The sequence below is a fragment of the Polypterus senegalus genome, chromosome 4, assembly GCF_016835505.1.
Source record: "Polypterus senegalus isolate Bchr_013 chromosome 4, ASM1683550v1, whole genome shotgun sequence".
NCBI classification, from domain to species: domain Eukaryota; kingdom Metazoa; phylum Chordata; class Cladistia; order Polypteriformes; family Polypteridae; genus Polypterus; species Polypterus senegalus.
The window spans coordinates 116133873-116156986 of NC_053157.1; the positions used below are offsets into that span (position 1 = coordinate 116133873).

General features: G+C 36.3%; 1 protein-coding gene across 1 annotated transcript in view; it reads left to right on the forward strand.

Annotated features, from left to right (window-relative positions):
• The first annotated feature begins 7343 nt into the window (after positions 1-7343).
• The window catches only part of kita (KIT proto-oncogene, receptor tyrosine kinase a), a 68177-nt gene continuing 52406 nt past the window's right edge, over positions 7344-23114 (forward strand). Inside the window, exon 1 of the mRNA XM_039751210.1 lies at positions 7344-7424. Within this exon, the coding sequence (XP_039607144.1) occupies positions 7361-7424 (64 nt within the window). The 5' untranslated portion in view covers positions 7344-7360. The remainder of the gene's footprint in view (positions 7425-23114) is intronic.

The following is a 23114-nucleotide window of genomic DNA, read 5'->3' on the forward strand; positions in this document are numbered from 1 at the left end:
TAGTTTATTGTCTTAAAGTGCACTTTAACTTTTATGACCAATGCACTACATGCAATAATTTAAAAGAAACTGGTAAATACCTTTCTGACAAAAACATATACAAAGAAATCTTACATTAATGCTTACAATAATTCAAATGATATTGACCTTTTCTCACCCAGAAATACTATAATTGTAATTTTGTTTACTTCTTGAAGTGCATTGTGATTGTTGCATGCATCAAATGGTGCTATATAAAATATTTACTGAGCAGATTTTGTATGGCTATTTGATATGTTACTAAATTTTTATTGTTCATGAAATCTGCACTAAATTAAGTTTCTAGCGAAACCACCCATCATGCTCTTCTTAGCACAGCATGCACATTTAAAAGGGGTTGTATTTACTAGTAAATTTGTAAACTGATTATATGTTTGAAAAGAGCTGGGTCAAGAATCCCTGGAAACTTGACCTAGTTAGTGAAATTTCCCAGACTGGTATATGTGTGAAAAAAAACAGAAAATTGCAGAATACTGCATATAAAACATCACATACTCTGCAATTACGATACATTGATGGCCATGCAAGTGAACTATTCATAACAAAATTAGGTCATGAGAAATGGATGTCTTTCTCAACCCCTAAGCATGTTTTCTTTCCTTATGCTGGTCATTTGAGAAGTGTCTGTAAATTGCAGACAGTATGAAATTGGGATATTCTCCCCTTCTTTGCCAAGGAGAAAATAATTATGTTTACTTACCACCAGGTACACTCACTGATGCATGTTAATAGTGCTGCCTCACTTTTTGTACACTTTCCAGGTGTAAATCTGTGGTTTTCCAGTTTCCTCCCACTTCCCAAAGACATGCATTGTAGTTTGACTGGTGACTCTAAATTATAAGTGACCATAGGTGTGCATGTACCAGTATGCATTATTGATGTCATATCCACACTGCATTGATGTCACATGCTTATTGCTATTAGTGTTTGTTCCAGGTCCACACTGCAGGTTCAGAAAATGGATGGACAAAATAAAAAAAATAAACTAATGTATTACACTTTAAAATATGTCAGAATGTTTAAAAGATTATAGTTTAGTTAATGAGTAAGTGGGTAAAATAAAACTGTTTGACTTTCTTAAAATATATCAATATATGTGACTAGTTCTTACAAAGTCACTTCTGCTGCATTTCTTGGCAAAAATGGCAGGAGTGATATAATTGTAAACTTGAAAGAAGTTTGCAACAATTTTAGGAACTCTATATAATCCTTGACATGTAAGCATATGGTGAATCTGCATTTGTAATTTATTTTAATGTATCTTCATGTTTAAAAATGGTCACAATTCAATGTTTTTTGTGGGGAGGTTGTTTCTTATTACATGTGTTTGGATATTATGTGCATACTACGCTCCAATCTTTCTTGTTTTGAACAGGATTTTTATTGAAAACACAGTCTAAAAACAATAGTATTGTGCTATGCACTAAATAATGTGCTCAAGCGTCAAGTGTGTATTTTCACATTAATGCAATTTCAGTTAAACCATCTTCATCCATCCATCATCCAACCTGCTATATCCCAACTACAGGGTCACGGGGGTCTGCTGGAGCCAATCCCAGCCAACACAGGGCGCAAGGCAGGAAACAAACCCCGGGCAGGGCGCCTGCCCACCGTAGGGAATAAACCATCTCTTTTTCCTTACTATGCATCTTGATCTCATTTCTCGTTCAATGAATATAGTGTGAGCTAGAGCTCAATTTCAGAACACAGTATATCAAAAGGGTGGTGTAAATGAATAGAACACTCAGGTTCTTCAGATTTAAACTTGATCCCTTAGAAACAACCATAATGCTGATAAAGAACTATTGTATGGATGGGTTGGGTTCCAGTTCAAGATTAGTCAACTAAGTGCTTTAACTGAAAAAAACATGAACACTCCTGGTAATTACTGTATTTTTGGTTGCTTAGTTGTAAGTAAATCCATTATATCATGTAATCACCACCCTTTATTGATAAGTCACGGTGACATAATTGGCTGAAGTCAAGGCTATCAGCACAAGTTATTGTTTATGTGAGTGTGCAGGGTTTTCCTGTTCTGGCTTTTCTTCATAACTCAAAAAAGTGAAAAGTCTTTGCCTCTCTGTCATGTCACCCATTCTAATACACACAATGTAGTTTACTCACTATATTCTGTTTGCTCAGTCATGCTTATCATTTCTATTCCTCTCGATATTCATCAGATCTCAAAAAAAATTTTTTTGCCAGTTGGAGCACAGACAGGTGAAGTGATTTTTTCAAGGTCACACAGTGTCAGTGGCAGGATTTGATCCCACGACTTCAGGGTTTAATATCCAAAGCCTTAATCAATATGCCAAATTGCATGTATCATTTTATCTTTACTAATATCAATTGCACCGTTTTATGCACCTGGAGTTTTTAAAAGTTTTATTTTGCTCATTGTGCTTCTTATTTATAAAGGTCATATGAGTTGATCATAACTGTAGACACATTCAGCCAGATTGTGTTTAAAGTAATTCATAGAGGCAAGACACCTTTAGTCAGCTAAGATTTTCTATTCAATACAAATTTTGTATTTTCTCAAATTCCAAATGTTTCAAATTTAACTCATGTGTGATGTTTGTCCAAAAAGATAACTTTTGATGTAACTCAAAATGTTACATTCATAGTACTTGCATTGAATGTGATGAGGAAATTACAGATTATGGGGTATTTTTAATCTGGGTTATATCCAATTCAGAATTTACTTGTGGATTTTACTCTCACATTTCTCTTCCTTTTCTTTGTGTTCAATTCCACTTGAGTTTTAAAATATCTATGGCTTGTTTGTTTATTCATTCCTTCATTTTGTACAGAGGACCACAGCCTGATTGAGTTCATGGTTACAGATCTGTTGCAGAATTGTATATCTATCTAATCTGTATGTCTTTAAGGTATATGAGGAAAATAGAATATCCTAAAAAAAAAGCTCAAAGGAGACCAGGCAAAATATGCAAATTCTTTACAGAGTGTACCATGCACTTCTGTGTCATGAGACCCAGCGCTAGCTATTACATGACCATGTCTTCCCCTGCGTCAAGTTGTTAGACAGCACACATTCTATTAATAAGATAGAGAATGCCATACTCATTTATAAATACAATATATTTTAAAGAAAACAAAGACACCATACACCATACAAGTACAGTACTCATTTATTTTATATTGTGTTAAGAATAAACTGCTTCACAATAGAACAAACAAAACTCCAGCCAAAATAAATTCCAGAGAAAATAAACCAAAGAGAGCTCACAGTCTCAAGTAAAATGTAAAATTTCTTTGTCCTAGACTAAACTGGCCACCTAACTGCTCCCTGGGAAATCTGTAGTGTATTATAGTGGAAGATGTTTTTTTTTGTGTTTAAGATGAATAAACTCAGGTCAGATAGTGCAATTATTGTGTTTTTTCTCATCTTTCAAAACTCATTGTACTTTGATACTATGAAAGTTTTGATTTGCTTTCAACTAAAACACTAACAGAAGGGCCCAAAAATATCATGGAATCTAAAAACCTACAGCAAAAAAATTATGATGCAGATGATTTTATTCTCATTTTTATCTGGACATATCTTTGGTAATGTGTGTGGGTGTGTGTATTCGCTGTTGATTGGTATCTTCTTCATTATTGTTTAGTGTCTTCCACCCACTTCTGCTAGGACTGTCACTTGTACTGTGCAACTCTAAACTGGATAAACACTACACTAGATGAATGGATAGATGGATGAACTTAATAGTGCACACAATCTGAAGGTCCTTTAAAAAAGTACAATGAAATGTTGCAAAATGCATCTAACATTCACACCACATACATTCTTCTTTAACCTCCAACCTACTCAAAGTAAAATGAACAATGCTGATTATTATGGAATCCAGGGGTATATGTTGAAAATGCAGAACCAAAATGTGCTTAAACAATTAAAGACAGGAGTTAGAACAGGAAGACACCACAGAGACCATAGTTTATGAAATGATTCATACAGTTCTATTGCACGAGGATAATCACATCTACTGGCTATTGGGGAAACAAGGCCAGTTTAAATAAGCTTTCAGTAAGCACAAATATGGCACTTGAACAAGCTTTTTGACAAAGTCTTTAAAAAAGAGACTGTGTTTATAAGCAGATACACTGCCTACAGGCTACTTTACACTTTGTTTCCAAGGTGTTGCAGCTGATCTGACCAGTCTTGCTTGCATACAGCAGAGCAATGTTTTTTCTGCTGCTAAGCCATCCTGCAAGAACACTGTAAAAAGCTTTTTTTTTTTTATCAATATACAACAAGCTGGAAAAAAACCTCATTTAATAAAGTTATGAAATGATGACAAAGTGCCACTTTGCAAAACAACAGAAAAAGGTAACATGGCATTCATTCAAGCAGGTGTTACTTTTTGTCTCACATATTGCCTTTGAATGAAATATGATGCACTCTGCAAGCATTATGTAAACTGTAATTCAGCAAGAATGCAAACTGTGATATCTCTGGCTCACTACATTCTAGAGCTACAACAGTTGTATGTGACTTGCATATAGAAAAAAAGTCCAGATTTGTGAGGGTTGGAGCCCATCCAGACAATATTTAGCACAAGGCCGAAACCAACCTATGTTTAGGTGTCAGTCTCTCTAATCACTTACACACCCACACACACAAGGCAAATATGGAAAGCATATTAAACTAAAACACATTTTTGATGTGGAAGTACCTGAAGAAAACCTCACACTGATGTGGAAAGAATATACCTACTCAAAACAGACAAGAACAAGGCAGAGGATTCAAATCCAGGATACTGGATCAGTAATACAGTAGGAGTAACCATACCCAGTTAACAACCTGGCCTCTTACTTTTTAAAGGAAACAAACAAGCATGTGAGTAAGGCTGCATTTTGTCCAGGTTTCCAAATACAAGTACCAGATATTCTCTAATTTAATGAAATTAATCACAATGTAACTTGAATGATGCAGGATCGTTTGCATTGATAAAGATCAAGTGAAATTTTCTAGTTCTCGCTTGTTTTTATTATCTTTTGTGACATCCTTCAACCTATTTTCTTTCACACTGTGGAATAAGGATGAAAGCTGAAAACAGACTGTTTTATATAGGCCTTTATACCATATGCCCCTGCAAACAAAGCATTTTGTCAGTTTACAGTATAGCCACTAAATAAATAACTGAAAATGGAAATGATCAGATCTTTAGAAACTTTGGAGATTAAATTAAATGTGCCCATGTTTTCAAGGATGCCCTGAGAAAATACTAACATATCTGAAACATTCCACTAAAGTTATTGCATTGGTTCAGTTTGTGAAATTTTCTTGTTCTCTGTATATCTGCATGGGCCTCTACTGGGTGGTTCAGTTTCCTTTCACTGTCTAATGCTAACTTGGCCCAGTATAAGTCAGTGAATGCCACCAAGGTGCCACAATAGTTAGCCCTGCAACCTCACAACTCCTGTAGACTAGGTTCAGATACCAGAAAACTCAGTGTTCGCAGGAAGTCCACACATATTCCATATGTCTACCTGGGTCTTCTCCAAGTACTCCAGTTTTCATTATTTATTAGATGAATTAGTGACATTGGCCTGGATAACTGAATGTATTCCCTGTGATGGTACCCCCCCAGGCTAGTTCCCTCCTGATACCAGGAATTGGATGGGTGCTCTTATTTAATATATGTATTTATTTAACTTTAATATCTAATTCATTCTTACATTCATAATTAAAATGTAGTTGTACATATTGCATTAAAGGTTGCGATGCAAAACCCTTTTGATATTGTATGTTGTTTTTCTCTTCCTCCACTTATATTTTGGTCAAGTTCCTACACATGAAACACACAGCAGGAACAATCCCTGGATAGGGTGCCAGCTGATGCCCAAAATATTCTGTAAAAATATATCAATTTTAAAGAAAAAACAGAAAACTTAAATACCTTTTCCACTTTTGTTATTAAAAGTTAGTATGTTAGTCTAATGCACTATACATATTGTGGTGCAATTGTAATACTCCTAATCAACATGCAGCCTTAATTAAACCTACCCATGGATCATCTCCTTTAAAATATGTAAAAAGGAACTTTGTTGCATGCCATTATTATGCACCCACTATAAGGCATCATTACAGATTTGTGACTCAAAACAGAAAAATTATATCAAGCATTTGTCATTTACATTGCAAAAACTTAAATCTAAGCAAGTGAAAAGTTTGTATTTCAAGCCATTAAATCTTGTTTTCCTTATTGTAAGATATGATATATCAAGACAACTATGTTTAATAGTATGTTGCTTATTTTAAGAAATAAAATAAATTTTGTTTACCCCATTGGCAGAGTCTATCTATCTATCTATCTATCTATCTATCTATCTATCTATCTATCTATCTATCTATCTATCTATCTATCTATCTATCTATCTATTGGCTAAATAAAAGCAAAACAACTCCTTTTTTCATATTTTTACTTGTTTTTCCAGGTATATTTTTGCACTGTGTAGTTGTTATGTTCTTAGCTGAATTCTCATGAACAGCACTGAACATTATAAATTGGTACATGTTTGGGAAATTAATATTGTGCAGTTGGTAATTTTGTTGCCTGTCCACAACAAAATTGACTGTTAAAGTAACACCAAATGTACATATTTAAATGTACACTTTTAATGATTAACATCTTTAAGGTAATTAAACGCTGACGATTTTACAGTGTCATGACTGAAGAAATAGGGGTAGAAGGATAGGCAGAAGCATATAAAGATTAAGATAACTTTTCTTGCTTTATGTTTGTATTTTTAATCTATCGTACCCTCATTATTGTCATTGACACATTTATAATATATTTATAATTATAAAGCTGGCCTCAACAATCACTCTTAAGGTAGGAGTTATTGCTTAACGCTCGAAATATTTATGTAAAAACACGTTCTTGTCGTTCTATATTTTTCAAAAATTAGACAAAAGACTTCAGACACTCACAAACATACCCTGTTTATCTTCTTATAAGTTCTTATTAACCTTTAAAAGCGATGTTGAGCACTTTCTTATTTAATTTATGTCGTATGCTTTGGTTTCAAAGTAATTTTTAGCTGGGCTCGTCGTACGAATAAATGCTTACGAAATCTGCAATAAAAGTTTCGTAAACATTTGCAGTATTGCGAGTTGTTTGATCAACGGTCACTGACATGATTCTTTGCTTTCAGTTTTCATAGCTACGCCAATCAACTCCGCCCCTTTGATATGCTAATACGAACGGCGAAGAGCCACGCGGTACTTGTTTTTTTTCCAGCCCTCTGTAGTACTTGCGCTCACAGTTCCCGCAGTTTGCGAGTGCACGTCAATGGGATGGTAGCAATGAAGTTCCCTCTGGGCTTGATTCTTTCCTGGACGCTGATAAACCTTTACAGCGGTAAGCGTTGCAATTTTAATTATTTGGTTTACTTACCTTTCCAAAGTGTTTACAATAAATTTTTTTCTCTTTTCTTTATTGTGCTGGTGTTGTTTTATGCACTTGCGTACGTTATGTCGACATTGGTAGTCTGAGGCATGGGGGCACTGAGTGACTATTACTGAGTCTTCGTGAGGCATGGGGCACTGAGTCACGACTGCCGAGTCTCCGTTTGGGTCTTGGACATCTGTACACACGCTTGTTAGTAGCCACTATAATAAAGATATACCGGGCTGGCGTTTGATAAAACGCAATATTTCAAACGTCAATATTTCTTTCGGAAAACGTGTGCAGATAGTACACTCAGGTCCCACTCCACCAAACTTTTGCTATTAATAGTGTTTTAGGAACACGGCGCACATGAACCATGCGCCTTGTCCCGGTAGTGGTTTCGCTGTCTGTTTGATAGCTTTTTGTCTTATTGTTCAATCTTACATTTTTGCAGTGTCTTCAAATGTTGCACCGGAGCGGGAGTTGCGAAGAGGTATCGCCAGGGAAGTTAACAGATCAATTACAGTTAGTAACATGTTTCTGTGACTGGGTGAAGTGGTTAGTAACATGTTTCTGTGACTGGGTGAAGTGGTAGTGCTCACAGTGATCGTGATAAACGAATCGTTTTATTATTAATATTCAGACTGGAAACTTAACAGGGCTTCTGTTGAACCGCTGCAAACTGCACTAAACGGCGCGTGCCACTCTTTGTTTGTGTTGTCACAGTAACGGAGAGTCTATTCCGGGCTAAGCCAAAAGGCGGCGGTGCACGAGCGCAGTTTATCACTATCCAGCATTCTCGTCGTCCCGCAGTGGTAGTGATTTGCTATGGATACTTTAACCCCTCATTTTCATCCACTTCTTTCCGCCTAACGTTTAATAACAGTACACTTTGATGGCAAGCGCTGAACACAAAACTTAAATGGGTTGAGTAAACCCATTATTTTGTTAATTAATTATTGTATTATTATTTATTTTGCATAAAGCGAATTGATGACAGTGGCACCTATGATTAAAGTGGAACAGAGTTGGCATATTTTCAATGTTGTTACTAAATAATATCTACGGAAGGTGTGTCATCACAAATCTACTTTGACCCCGTCGTAAACAGCACCACTTCAAAGCGGTCATTCGTCATTAGTTTCAATCCTGTGCATCACATCATCCTTGGTTCGAGTATGAGTCCTGCTCAAGTCATTGTCTGTGTCTACGTGAGATTTCCGTGGGGCTTCTACTTGTCCTCCACATAACCAAAGCTAGAACAGATTGAGTACATTTACAGACCAGACTAGGATATACAATGCACCAGCCCTAAATACTACATCTTCATAGGACACCATTTTAAAACATCTCAACAAAAATCCTATCAAATGAAATAAGCAAGTTTAAAAAGAACGCCAGGATGACATAGAATAACATTTATTGCTGGTCATCACCCAAGTAGAAATTAGTTTGAATTTATGAATCTTCTTAAACTTTTACTATTTTTGGAGGCAGGGTCTGTATTTTGTCAATTATCACTCTTGTAAAACGAAGAAGAAGCATTTTAAGTAAAACTAAATATCTTTCTTAAATACAGAATATATGTATACAGAACAAAAACTTGTAAAAGGCGCTTTATTAATTAACAGCTGAGTCAATGACAGAAGTAGTCAAATAGTTCTGAAATTACTTTCACAGACAGAGGTCAACCTAAGGTACATCCTTGTGTCCCATAGTTACATTGATATTGCAAATAAAATTGAATGTGTTTATATATAAAGTAATGGATGGCAGAAAGGGACTAGTGCTCCTGCTGGAATAGACTCCTTTTCTCTGACCTGGCAAACAGACATTAACAGAGGCAGGAGGTCTACTGCCTACATAAGGATCAGGGCATAGGATGCTATATGAAGAATGTGTATGCTGGGATCTCAGCAGGTGTCAATGGAGGGACATTACCTGGCTGGGAGGACAGTTTAAAGGAAGGACAGGGGGAGCTGGAGTATTACGTTCCCCCAAACTGCTAGATGGCAACATCCGTGGATGCATGTACATCAATAGACTCCTGCAAGGCATGCTGGGAGATGTAGAGCTGTACAGTTGGCCTGTGGAGATCCTGGGTACCACCAGGGAGTCTTTAGGACTTATGATTGACCTGGAAGTACTTCCATTGGGCTGCGCCATGGTACTGGAACTTCTTCTGGATCCGAGATGAAAGGAACCACCCTGTCACATCCTGGTGAGTCGAAGTCGGAAGGAAAGGATAAAACGTTCACATGGCGATGTGGAGGAGAACAAAAAGAAAAGAGGTATTACATGTTTCATTAAGTTCTCATCTGTGCTTAATCACATTAAGGATTGCTACTACCACAGCAACTGTGAGTGCAAGGTAGGAGACAGACAGGGCAGGGTAGCACTCCATCACAGTGCCCACTCATGCGCTCATCCATAGTAAGTGTCACACAAATTCGGGGAGAATGTATAAACACCACACAGATGTCTGTATATGGGATTCTGTGCCACTACTAATTTATACATATGTGTGTGTACACATATAAATTTACATTAGATGGATAGTTTTGAAATCTGTTATATCTTTGATGAATTTAAGTTTTTGAGCATTCTATATGTAATTATTATGCGTCTCAATCTAGTTTTTTTACGGATAGTTATCTACTGCTTTTTATGTGTGAGTAGAAGGACATAATTAATATCTATGTGTTAATATTGCTTTTGATTTTTAAAAATATGTTATAATCACATATATTATTGGGGGAAGACATAGATAAATTAACTTGTGTGTTTTAGCACATGTTACTTGTTAATTTACCGTAACTATAATTTTGTGTAGGCTAACATTAAGTCTTGTCATCAGTTCATTTGTTAATTATAGTTATTTATTTATTCTGATTTTAAATGAATGTGTACATTAGTGTTTTGATAACTAGGCACTTAAAACTATGTATGCATTCTACATTCTATATTTTCTATTAACTGTTAATAAGACATTCCCAATTTTGTCATTTAATTATTGTCAGTATTTGAGGTATATTTTGTAACTATGATTACTTGGTCATGGTTTATGTCTGGTTGCTAATGAATGGTCATGTTCTGTAGTTGTACAATAATATAAACTGTGTTATCTTTAGGAAAGTGTAAGATGTGAGGTTGGGCTTTTATAGTGAAATGCAATGACTAGTTGAATTAGCACAATAATGAATCGCTCATGCATTCCTACTTACGTATTTGCTTTTCTTGCTGTTTTAAGCCTAATACAAGTTACAGTAGTTGATACATTTTATAAAATGATTGCATCGCAGATGTTTAGCAAGCTGTAAGAATTTATACAGAGTTTTCTTCGTTTCAACTTTGTCTTTATTCTAGACCCTCACTCTTCTCTCCTACATCTGCCACTTATTCTGTTTTTATTTCTGGTTAAGACAATTTAAAAAATTCCCATTACTGTAAGCATAAGCTTATTTGCATTTCATTTACTAGCTCTGAATTGTCTAGAGCTTTTGCCCAGTGAACTGACTCGACTGACATTTGATATTATGGATGGTAGATGTACCATCGAAACTGTGAAACATCCTTCGGTTCAAGCTATTAATATTTTAGAGAGTGCTGGTCATAATTTATTAATTGAGCTGATCACTAAAAAAGTAATTATCTTTTTTGTTTCTTGTGGCAGAAGGATAAACGTTTACTGAAACAATGAAAAAGCAATTATCTTTTTTATCTTGTATCTGAAGATTCACTAAAAAAGCTGATTAAGATATTTTTTAAATCTTAGATGTACTTGGACAATGTGATTTCTGTCTCAAAGTAAAGTCAATGATAAGCAGCTGTCATATGCATTTTTACACTTATTTTGCTGCTGATTTATCACATTAATCATCATTTTGATTTTCATGGTTTATGAAAGGCATGTCAAATGCTTTTTTTTGTGTTTCATTTTTAGGTAGATTACCCTGATTCACTAAAACCCTGTCTGTGCCTATTTTCCTGATTCACTAAAACCCTGTTTGTGCCTATTTTATTTGTATAAACCACAAATGCAAAGTGATCCAATTATTTTGTTGGTAAGGCCACTGGTCCACTGCCTTAGGAAAATGTAACATTGTGTTCAAGAAAGGGGAGCAATATAATGGTCTTGCATGACTGCTTTTCTTTCCATCACATTCTAGAATTTCAGCTTACAATGAACCCAGGTCTTATATTTCACTGTTATTGAACCACTATATATAAGTCTCAAACAGGTTAAAAAAATGTGGACTGATTTTAATTATTGTTACTACTCTGATGTAAAGTATTAAGTTTTGTTTTTGTTTCTGAGTGCTGAAAAAACTAATAGAATTGTACATGTTCTGTTTCTACACAAAATGCCAAAGTCTTTCACAAGCTAGACATTTTCACTCCTCAGTGCCCATTTATAAGTCTTCCCTTTTTGAAATAAAATTGTAGAGAGAAATGTACACCATCTGTAGTATCCATAGCACAAAATTATGAGAATCCAGTGTAGCGGCTTTGGTGGTCAAATCCATATGGGAAACATTGATTAAAGGGTAAATGTGAGCAAATGTGAGGAGTAGTGAACAGTGGCAAGCAAGCAGTTTCATATAACTGAAGAGGAAGTAAATAAGTAGGAAGGTAAGCAAGCACAAGGGTAGTGTTTTGGTATGAGCAATGCAAACTAGTTGGGCTAGTTTGTGCATAAAATTAGCCCAAAGTCATATACTGTAAGATCTTTTTAAGGTTTACAATCAGAAGCATTACAACAGGGTTATATATTATCTCATATATATTATCTTAATGCTTAGAACACTCATAATAAAGGAAAAGGTGAAAATAAAGTTGTTAATAAACTATAGTAATGTACTTTTAAAGTAAAAATCCTCATCAAGCCTACAGTGGACAAGCTACTAAAGGGCCTCCATCCATTTATTTGCTTATTGTGGTCAGGGCCAAAGAGAATAGGTGACCATCCCAGGATTAATGGTAATAAGGCCAGAGTCTATTCTAGACTGTCATAAAATCAGTAGGTTTCAGTATTACAAATACTTCTTACTTTGGGTTAAGCTTTCAGCTTGAATCATAGAGCAATTAAAATAAAGAAAACATAGAAAATACATTTGAAATTGTGCACTTTAAGCTATGACACATTGTAATAACTAATTAAACAGTAATGGTACATTAATCTGTAGTATATTTTGTAATCCTTGACTGTTTACATCTTATAACAGCTAGTCATTTAACAGTATACTTTAACATATATAGTCAGTTGTGACTGTCCTGTTAGATGTATTTTAAGCAGCATATTTTAGTAAACTTATTTAAGAAGGGCATCAAACCAACTGGTAATAGTAGTTGTACTATTCAACGGGTTGGAAAATGGATGGATGGATGTGTTAAGCTCCTTAATTAGCAGTTGACTAACTTACAGAAACTGCTACCATGCCTACTGTGGTGGTTTGCTTTGAACAATGCGTCCCTAGTTCAGTCCTGATTGACCCTGTAGCTGCACGTTTTTGTTCCAACCAGTTACACAATCTAGGTCTTTTATTTCTACAATTGATCTTAATGTTTGATTAGATGTTCTTTTTTCTTTTTCATAATTTGCATTCCGAAAAAGCACAATAATGTAAAATTTCTAAGAAACATTTGAAAAATGCATATTTTCCCCGTAGTAAAATTATATATGAATATTATGAATATTTGTCATTTTGCTATTATTTCACCTTTACTGCTGCCTTAATTGTATCCTAAAAGTGACAACATCAAGGAGAGTAAACATGAGGGCAAATAACATAGAATGATGAAGGGGTGCAGCTCCCTCGGTGTCAGAGCCACTAACCTGCTCATTAGTAAATAATATCTTAAATTACTAGAACACTTGGAAAAGTAGAATGCAAATCACAATAATGGTAATGATAAAAATCTTAAAATTTATCCAAGTAACATGCAGAAATTCTATTCTGCATTCCAATAAAAATTCAACAGAACTAATTCTAATTTATATATTTTTCTATACCAGTACATAGAAGCTTGAAAATAACAGTTTGCTTAATTGAAGTTGAGTTTAATTAAAAAAACAGAGCTTGTTTGTAATTAAACCTGCAGCCACAGGGCTCACACAAGACAGAAGTTGGGAACCACTGTACTCAAGGTTGCTAAGCCCTTCTGTGGTGGTAGCTACCACAACACTCTGCTTACCCTAGATGGGTAGTGCTTTATATGGGAAGTACTTCAGTTTTGTAGGTTGAGAGCATAAGTGAAATCTGATATATTCCCTTTTTTCCTTGGGGATGCCATGTCTAGAAAAAAAATAACTGATAGACATGGTACTAGTGTTGTATAAACACTGAGTATAAGAACATAATGACCTAAGACAGAGAGAAAGAACATTCCAAATTTTCTTTTATCTTTTCTCAATGACACTGCTAAACCATGTATTTTCTTAGCTTGCTTTCTTTTAAATAAGGTGATGGCACTCTAATACTTCACATTCACTTAAAAAGGGGGGTTATGAACCCCTGAGCTAATTGTACTGTACAATAATAATGACTGCTAACAGATTGTAATCAATGATTGATCAATGGTGCTCCTATTGTGGTGATAAACATATGATGATCCTACTATATACTAACATAGCTTGACCACATAGACACCATGGAAAGTCATATCTGGGTAATTGCAGTCCTGAACTAACGGCAGAATACAGTAGATGTTAGCTTGTGGTTACATATTGCACACTGTGACATGATCTTGTACTTCTCTAACACAGGACACACAAAAGCTGAGCTATACATGCTAACTTGGTTGTGCTATTTAGACATGCAGCAGCATGTTTTCAGATTCTGAAGCTAGTTATTTGAACTTACAGATAAGACATATAAGCTCTACAGAGGAAGGTTCACAGCTTCAAACTGCAACTGGCCCAGTAGTTCAAATGCTAGAACACTAACTTTCAGTCACTTGACAGTTTATCTGCTTTAAGAAGCATGTTTTCTTAAAAGTTGTTGATGTTTTTGTTGGTTGTCACTCAAAATACAGTAGGTGATGATACAGAGAAGACCAGTTACAAATGTGTAAAGGAAATAAAGCTCTTCAGTGTTATCCTGGGCAGCAGTTCCAATCTCCATGTCTGTGGCTTTTACTTTGTTGTTGTGATTGTCAAAAACTGGTAGTCTGTACATTCAGATCGCCTGTGATGGTTTAAGGAGACCTGCTTCCCAATGAAAATATATAAAGGAAACTACTATATTGCAAAGGTTCCTAAAAGCTAGTATTTATGTATTATAAGAAATAACCAGGAGTTTGTGAAAATGACAGGCATGCTAACTGATTACTTGAGTAATTGAGTCTTGTTTTACCATTCCTGACAATGTAATCAGTAGTTCTACTAGTTTCTGTTTACCCTAGTAACTATGGTGCTGGATTGTAAATCACAATGTTGCTGCCTAGTCTAGTCCAAACCACTGACTCATTGTCCGACCCTTAGAATATCACGTAACCCCCAATTCTTTAGTTGTAAATACATATTGAAATTATTTCCACCATTATGATCTGTATTTCAAGCCAGATAAACAAAATGAAAATAACATTTTTATTTCCAGACATATGCCTTCTTGTTAGCAGTTTTAAAAACTTGTTACAGCTGTTTGCATTTTTATACCTGTTGTATGGATTATAATGAGATAAACATTTCAGATCACTGTGTTAAAATGTGGACCATCCTTCTCCATCTATTTCAATTCATACCTCATTAAACAAGTGCATAATACTCTTATCATTTCATTATTTGTAAAATGCTGTAAATTGGCAGTACCTTTTGAGTATTTGGACATAAATCCAGCTGACCTTCCATTACTATAGATATATTTTAAAAGCAGCATGATTAGTTTGTTAAACACTGTGCAACATGGTGCAAAAGCCACATTTGTGGAGATACAGGTGTTATTTTTGAAGATTTGTGATTAGATTGTCTATGCATTAACTTGATGCATTTACAGTTTCCCTCTAAATGGATGTTTTGTATGAAAACAAAGTATAATTCCATCTTCATTTTATCTTGCTGTTTTTATTTGCTGTAATGATTGGGTTTTTCTAGAAAAGCTAACAAAACATAGCATTGCTTGTTTTATCCATTTTATACTCTGCACATTTCCAAAATACTGTCCTCAAATGCAGTGTGAAATGGATAATTATTTTGATGACAAAAGCATTTCTTATTGTTTCATCCATCCATCCATTATCCAATCCGCTATACCTTGTAGCATATTTTGTTACATGGTTAGCAGTGTCTGAATTTGATAAGGAAATAGTAGTAACTGTGTTAAATAGGACATCAGATGAAACTAGGGGATTTTTTTAAACATTGTTTTTGTTTTGTTTGTGTCTTTTTTTTACATGCCAATAACTGATATCAGTCAAATAAGGTACACTCTTAACATTGTAACATTATTTATTATCAGAGCTATTATAAATACATTTCTTATTTGGATAGAAAAAGAGCTGATGTTAACAGAACTATAATCTGTGTTATCCTTGAAGTTTCTATGGAGTAAGCATAGAACACAATCCATTAAAAAACTTTTTGATAATTTCTCATTATTTTGTATATTATCCATAATCATTCACTAACAAAGTATGAACTGCCATTTTGCGAATGTAAGCATTTTTAAATCTCCTATCAACTGAAAGTAGATCATTTTAATTTTGCAGAGTTGCAGGTTTACTGTACGTTTCAGCTTGCAATTTAGTATGTATTGCCATAACAGCAAAGGTTTTGTCAGCTCTACGTTCATTTTAGTTACTTGTTGCAGGAGACTGAGGCCTTTTCATGCAGTGGTCCAGGGGCACAGTGAAGTGTAGGTTAGGTTTGTGGTAATGAATTTATTGTTCACTGACTATGTTTATTCTACTTATAATTGATATTATGATTTAATACCTTATTTTCTGTCTTATCTTTAGTCTGATGTAAATTACCTTTTATTACGAAACTCAGTTTACGTAAGTGTATATAACAAACCTTCCCAAAGTAGTATTTGGAAGCATTCATCTTGTTTTAGCATTATTGTGGGTTGTTATATTATTATATTTAATGTAGTTTTATATAATGGAAGAGAAAACAAATCCAAAATAACAAAAAAAAAAAAAAGAATATATGAAGGAAACTCGGCACTTAAAAACAACCATTTGAAAGTAGCTTTGTTTTCTGTATATGGGAAATTAGATGAACTATAAGAAAAAGCACATCTTTAAATTTAATGAAAGCCACTGGGGCATTTTAGAAAGATTACTAATTAGTTATTGTTACTATATAGGCAATGACCAGTGGTGAAAAAATTTAATTGTGAGCCAGGTGGGTTTACTGTTTTATCACCTATTAATTATGTAAATCCCTAAGAATTACTTCATAGAGCAATTAAAATATATTGTTTGTTGCATGAAAAATACTATAGATGCAGTTAAAATAAATAATTTGAGCTGACTGTTCCAATAAGGAATCTTGGCATTTGTTTGTGAACATGTCATATGTCATAAGGCAGGGGTGCCCAATGCGTCTATCAGAAAGGGAGTGCAGGTAGATCACGTTGCATTCAAAAAAACATTTTTTTTAAATGTTAGTCTATCATATATCCTCCCTATGGCATTTGCCACTTGATTGACATACAGGGTGGCCAGTCTGAGATCTCTTTTCTTCTAACACACTGGTCATCCTGCATGCACGATCAAACACGCAAGCTACCGCAAAACTCTGGCTATCTAAGTGATCTAGTTAGCCTTCCAATTTATATCGACTAAAGAAGGGATTTTTTTAAAAATTAGTTGTTTATGGGCTGGATGTGGAATTGGAAGAGGATTTTTTTCTCTCACAATATCACAATCGAAGTGCATTTGTCTGATCTGTCAATCTATCATTGCTATCCCAAAGAAGGAAAATATGGAAAGGCACTTTCAAACTGTTCATAAAAACTACGAAACTGACTTCCTTCCAAAAGCGATCTGAGAAAGAGAAAGGAGAGGAAACTAAAATCGCAGTTGAGACGCAATGGAAGGCGTGTGCGCAACTTGACAGCATACTCTACGCAGAGCAGATTGAAAATTGTCTGTCAGACTTTATCTAATGGAAAAAAAGTAAGAATTTGAGTGTTGCCCAATGTAACGGAGTAAGAGTAGTGTTTCTTCTTCACAAATGTACTCAAGTAAAAGTAAAAAGTATGGTGCAGTAAAACTACTCATAGAAGTGCAATTTCTTTAAAAAGTTACTCAAGTAAATTTAACTCGTTACTACCCACCTCTGATACTCGGTATATATATATATATATATATATATATATATATATATATATATATATATATATATATATATATATATATATATATATATTTTGTGGAGACTGGCCTGGACACAGACAGGCAGACACGTTGATTTTACCCACCACATGTTTATTTACAGCTATTTACAGTCACAAGTGCACCACAAACCCCACAAGTCCCCAAAGTCCTGGCCACAACAATGCCTTGTTTCAGACCGCCTCCTTCTCTCCTCTCTAGCTCAGTCCACTCTGCTCCCGACTCTCGCCTTTGTATGAAGGGAGGCAGCCCCTTTTATACACACCCAGATGTGCTCCAGGTGCTTCCTGGCAATCTCCCACCGACACACCCCCATGTGGCGGAAGTGCCAGCTGCGTACCCGGAAGCACTCCGGGTGTCCACAGTCTTCTTCCCCCCAGCACTTCCAGGTGTGGTGGAAGTACTGAGGTCCAGGGCTCTAAAGGCATGAGGGCGCCCCCTGGCGGTGACCACAGGCCCCTACAGGGTGGAGCTTCAAAGCTCTGTACCCGTGGCGCCCCCAAAGGAACCAGGGCGGTTGTCCCCACATGGCCTCTGGTCTTCCTAGGCGTCCCGGCCGGGTCGCCACCCCAGCCATTTCTGACAATATGTATATATTGTGAGACTTGCCCAGACACCACCAGTCGTAAACCACATCTTTATAAAAGTCATGCGTTTATTTAGCACCACTATACACAGGTTTCAGTCCCGAACAACACACAAAGCACTTAGCAATAATCCCCCACAAGGAACCTTGTCTTTCTCTCTGTCCTTGGCTGCCTCTATTCTCCTCCTGGGAGCTTCGTCCTACTCCCACTCCCGACTGGCTTACAGACTGTAAGGAGGTGGCGCCTTTTATTCCAGGCTGGTGGCTGGTGACGATCTTCTGGCAGCACTCCGGGCATCCCTCTCAGGTTCATCCGCCATCTTGCCTGGTGTGGCAAAAGTGACAGTTCTACAGGTCCTATGAGGCTTGAGGCGCCCCCTGCCTGTGGCCACGGGTCCTTACGGGTTAAAATCTCTTTGTCCCTTTCCCGTGGTTCTCTCTTTGGCCAGGGCGGTTGCCCCCTTGTAACCTGGAAGCCATTACTGTCCCTTTGTGGTCCCTCCAGGCATCCCGGCCAGGTAATAATCCCGGCATATATATATATATATATATATATATATATATATATATATATATATGTATATATATATATATATTTTTTTTAATGTAGGTAGGTCATTTTAAAAGTAGCTCGCAAGCTGAAAAAATGTGGGCATGCCTGTCATAAGGCTATTTACACTTTTTGTTAAAAAGACCACTTTTGTCTACATTTTTAACAAATGACACACCTCAATTTTAATATGACCTGTACATGAGAAAGCTAGATGTTGGCACTGAAAGCTGCATTCAGTTTATTTATTCTATAAGAGCATAGTAGATTTGTCAGTTTTTAATGGATTGTGAGCAACCATATTTTTGTTCACCATATAACTGTTTTGTGCCATTTCAACATGCTTTCTCTCTGTCTTTATCACCTTTTTCATCCATCCTCTTACCATTGCTGCCTTACAGCTCCAGTGGGCCTAAGATTTTATCCCCTGCCAGGTTTCCACCTCTCTGAAATCAGCACATTCTCTCTGTTTCCATGTGCATTTTTCCCTTATGCCCCTGATTTCCTTCTATGTTTCAAGGATGTTGACTGGTGTCTTTGTTTTGTTCCTGTTTGAGCAAGTTTGGCCAATAGTATTAGTGTTCTCCATAGGGTAGTAAATAATTTTTAAGGGGCATTTTTTACCCCCACTTATTGAAATAAAGAGACATTATATAACCAAATAGGGACATTGTGTAAAAAATATAAAATAACATTTTACCTTATCAGAATAGTGAAGGTAAATTACCTATATTTGTTAATAGCTGGACAAATTAAAAATTAAGAACTGTGCAGAGTCAATTTCCTTTCTTTTTTAAGAAACAGTTTTTTGAAAGCTTAAAATAATATATTTATTCCATCCATCCATTCATCCATCCATTGATTTTCCTAACCCACTTATCCAGGGCTGGGATTTGGGGAAGCAGCAGCCTATTCTAACAATCATTGGGTGCAGGCAGTCAATCAGAAGAAAACATCTTGATTCATATAAGTTAATAAAACTTAAAAGTGTTTCAGACTCAGGACGATCTTGCTAAAGTCAAATAAAGTGCACCATCAATGGTTAATTGTCACTTCATAGTTTTAATGCACATTACAAATACAAATATTTATTTTAAAAGTACTAAAGTGTTACTGGCTTTGTGTTTAAAATGCCCACATTTCAGCCAATTATCCACAACAGTCCATTAGACATGAAGATACAATAACAGCAGGTGGCATGACAGCAGTGATGCGCTTGAAGTGGCACATGTTACTGGCTGCATGGAATTAAAGGACTACCATGACCAGAGGTAGTCTCTCCAGGCTGACATCAAGAGGGATAGTGACTGGTAAAGGCTGAACTGAAGAAAGAAATAATTTGAAGGCGTGACGAGTGAGAGAAAGAGGGGGCAATTGCATCAAGGAACAGGAGCAGGAAGTAAGAGCAGTGGATTAAGTTGTTACTGTTAGTACATGGCTGTCAAACATACATCCTTCAGGGCTGGAGTGGCTTCATGTATTTGTTCTCTTTTGTTTCACTGCTGATTAATTAAAAACTCAATTAAGGGTTATAACTATAAAAAAAGCAAGTTAATTAAAATGAAGGCAAATGAAGTATATTCCTTGGAAGCATGAATTTATTATTAGGAAAGTAACTACACTGAACAGTGCAGCCACTGTGGCCTTCCAGTATCTCAGTTTGTCTCCCCTATTATAGAATTGATTATAGTACGGCATACACATTTACTATAAGTAACATTAGAGTGTACACCATACTAAACAAATTACAGTAAAGCAGAAAAGATATGTGAGCCTATGCCTTAGAAGTGGATTAGAAAGCATGAATATTGTTTTTCATTATACAGTACCTGTTAGCTCAGTTTAAAACCTTTATAAATGCTCACATACAACAAAGTTAATGAAACACTACAAGTTACTGTCTACATGAAAGTCAAATTGTGTTTTTCATGCTTGTAGATTTAGACGAATAGCTGTGATCATTTAGCAATATAGATGTCAGGAAGAAGCCTGATTGTTATAAATACATAAAAATATATTTAATAGATTGACATATCACTTGGCTATAATACTGAATGATCACTGTCCTTTTTGTGATCCATTTCCCTAACATTTTTGTACCACATGTGGTCAGTGGATCACATTTTCTTAACTATTGACGTAGGTTTTGAACTTGTTGTATATAGAAATTAACCCATTCATAAACAATCAACATGTAATACTTGGAAAGGTACATGTCTTTTATATTTTCCTCCTCCGCTAACCAGAAGGACTGGTTATACTGAGAGGGCAATCTCGTAGCTAAGTACAGCTCTAACACCATCCTCAAGTTTGCTGACGATACCACTGTAATAGGTGTGATCAGCGAGGACGATGAGATGGCCTACAGGGAGGAGGTCAGACTCCTGGCAGAATGGTGTCAGGACAACAACCTTACCCTCAGCGTTAGCAAAACTAAGGAGATAATTGTGGATTTTGGCAAACAGGCAACAGAGCACAGCCCCATCTACATTGTGGGTGAGGCTGTGGAGCAGGACAGCAGCTTTAGGTTCCTCGGAGTCACCCTCACTGATGACCTTAAATGGGCAAGTCACACTGCAGTAGTCAAGAAAGCCCAACAATGCCTCTACTTCCTCAGGAGATGGAGTAAGGCCTGGATGTCCCCCAGAACCCTGTGCAGATTCTACAGGTGTACTGTGGAATTCATCCTGACAGGATGCATCACATCCTGGTACAGCAACTGCTCAGTTCAGGACTGCATAGCTCTGCAGCATGTGGTGAATACAGCACAGCAGATCACAGGCACATAGCTCCCTGCGATCCATGACTTCCACACTACACAATGTCTCAGGAAAGTGAATCGTATCAGGCGGGACCCCAGCCACCCTGCACTGTAACTTTTCACCCTCCTCCCATCTGGGAAGCGACTAAAGCCAATTTGGATGCGCACCTCCAGGTTCAGGAACAGTTTCTACCCAACTGAAATCAGACTCATGAACAATCAGTAACCTTGTGTCACCTCTACTGCTACCTGCACATATACTTCTGCCACTGTCTCTATTTATTTCTAGGATTCTGGTTTTATTTATTTACTTATTAATATTCATTTATTTATTGTGTGTTTTTTTGTCTATGTTCACTGTCTGCGGGGGCACATGCAAGCAAGCATTTCATTGTACATGGTACTTGTACTTGTACACATGACAATAAAGAATTGAATTGAATATAAGCCCTGTAGTATATTCAAGGTAATTTTCAAGCATGCATCTCTATTTTGAGGTAATATAACTGCATATCTGTTTAATTTGTGGCCATTTGTGCTGTTTGCCCTTGATCACTTCTGAAAGTGGTTCTCTAATCATTGACTGGTATCCCATTTGGGGAAAGGTTTTGCCTTGTGCCCAATACTATTGGTATAGGATGCGGTTTCCTTCAACCTTGCAACAAACTTAGAAAGTTCTAGGGACAAACAGACTGAAGTTGAGAATATAAGACGCTTTTTGAGAGAAGCATGTTGTAACATGAGTATTTTATAATGAAGTTTATTAACGGAGCCAAATCATTTATAGTTTACTACTCTGTATAGCCAATTGGCCATTGCAGTATTAAAACTGAAGGAACTTAATGAAACAATGAAAAAAATAGTTTTGTCTTTTTTTTTTTTTACCACATAGTTACATTTAAACATTTGTGAAAGCTAGGGGATGCCACTGAGCCTCAAACCCCAAACACACACACATAAAATAGTGAAGGGTTCAAATAAAGGAGACGTTTATTACAAATATCTTAAATAAAATTGACAAACACATGGTATTCTTCCGCTTCTCTCTGTTTCTCTCTCCGCATTGCTACTCCTTCAAGATGAGTGTTGTCTGTCTCCGCTCCCGACTCCGACTCGCCTGGACAAGGCAATGTGGTCTCTTCTATGGAGGACTCAGGAGTATTTATGGTGCCAGGGCTTCATCCACTGGAAGTACTTTCGGGCCTTACAGAAGTCCCATGTAGTAGGGAGTGTAACTCCCTGCAGCACCTCCTAGCGGCACCCACAGACCCCAGTAGGGGTATGTTACCGGACTACAATTCCAGGTATATTAAACAGGAACTATTGCTCTCCCCTGTCATTTTTTGTTATGGACATCTCATCCAGATAAAGACTCCAAACCAATTTCCGGCTGGGATGTTGGTCCCAGCATGTTGTCCCTTA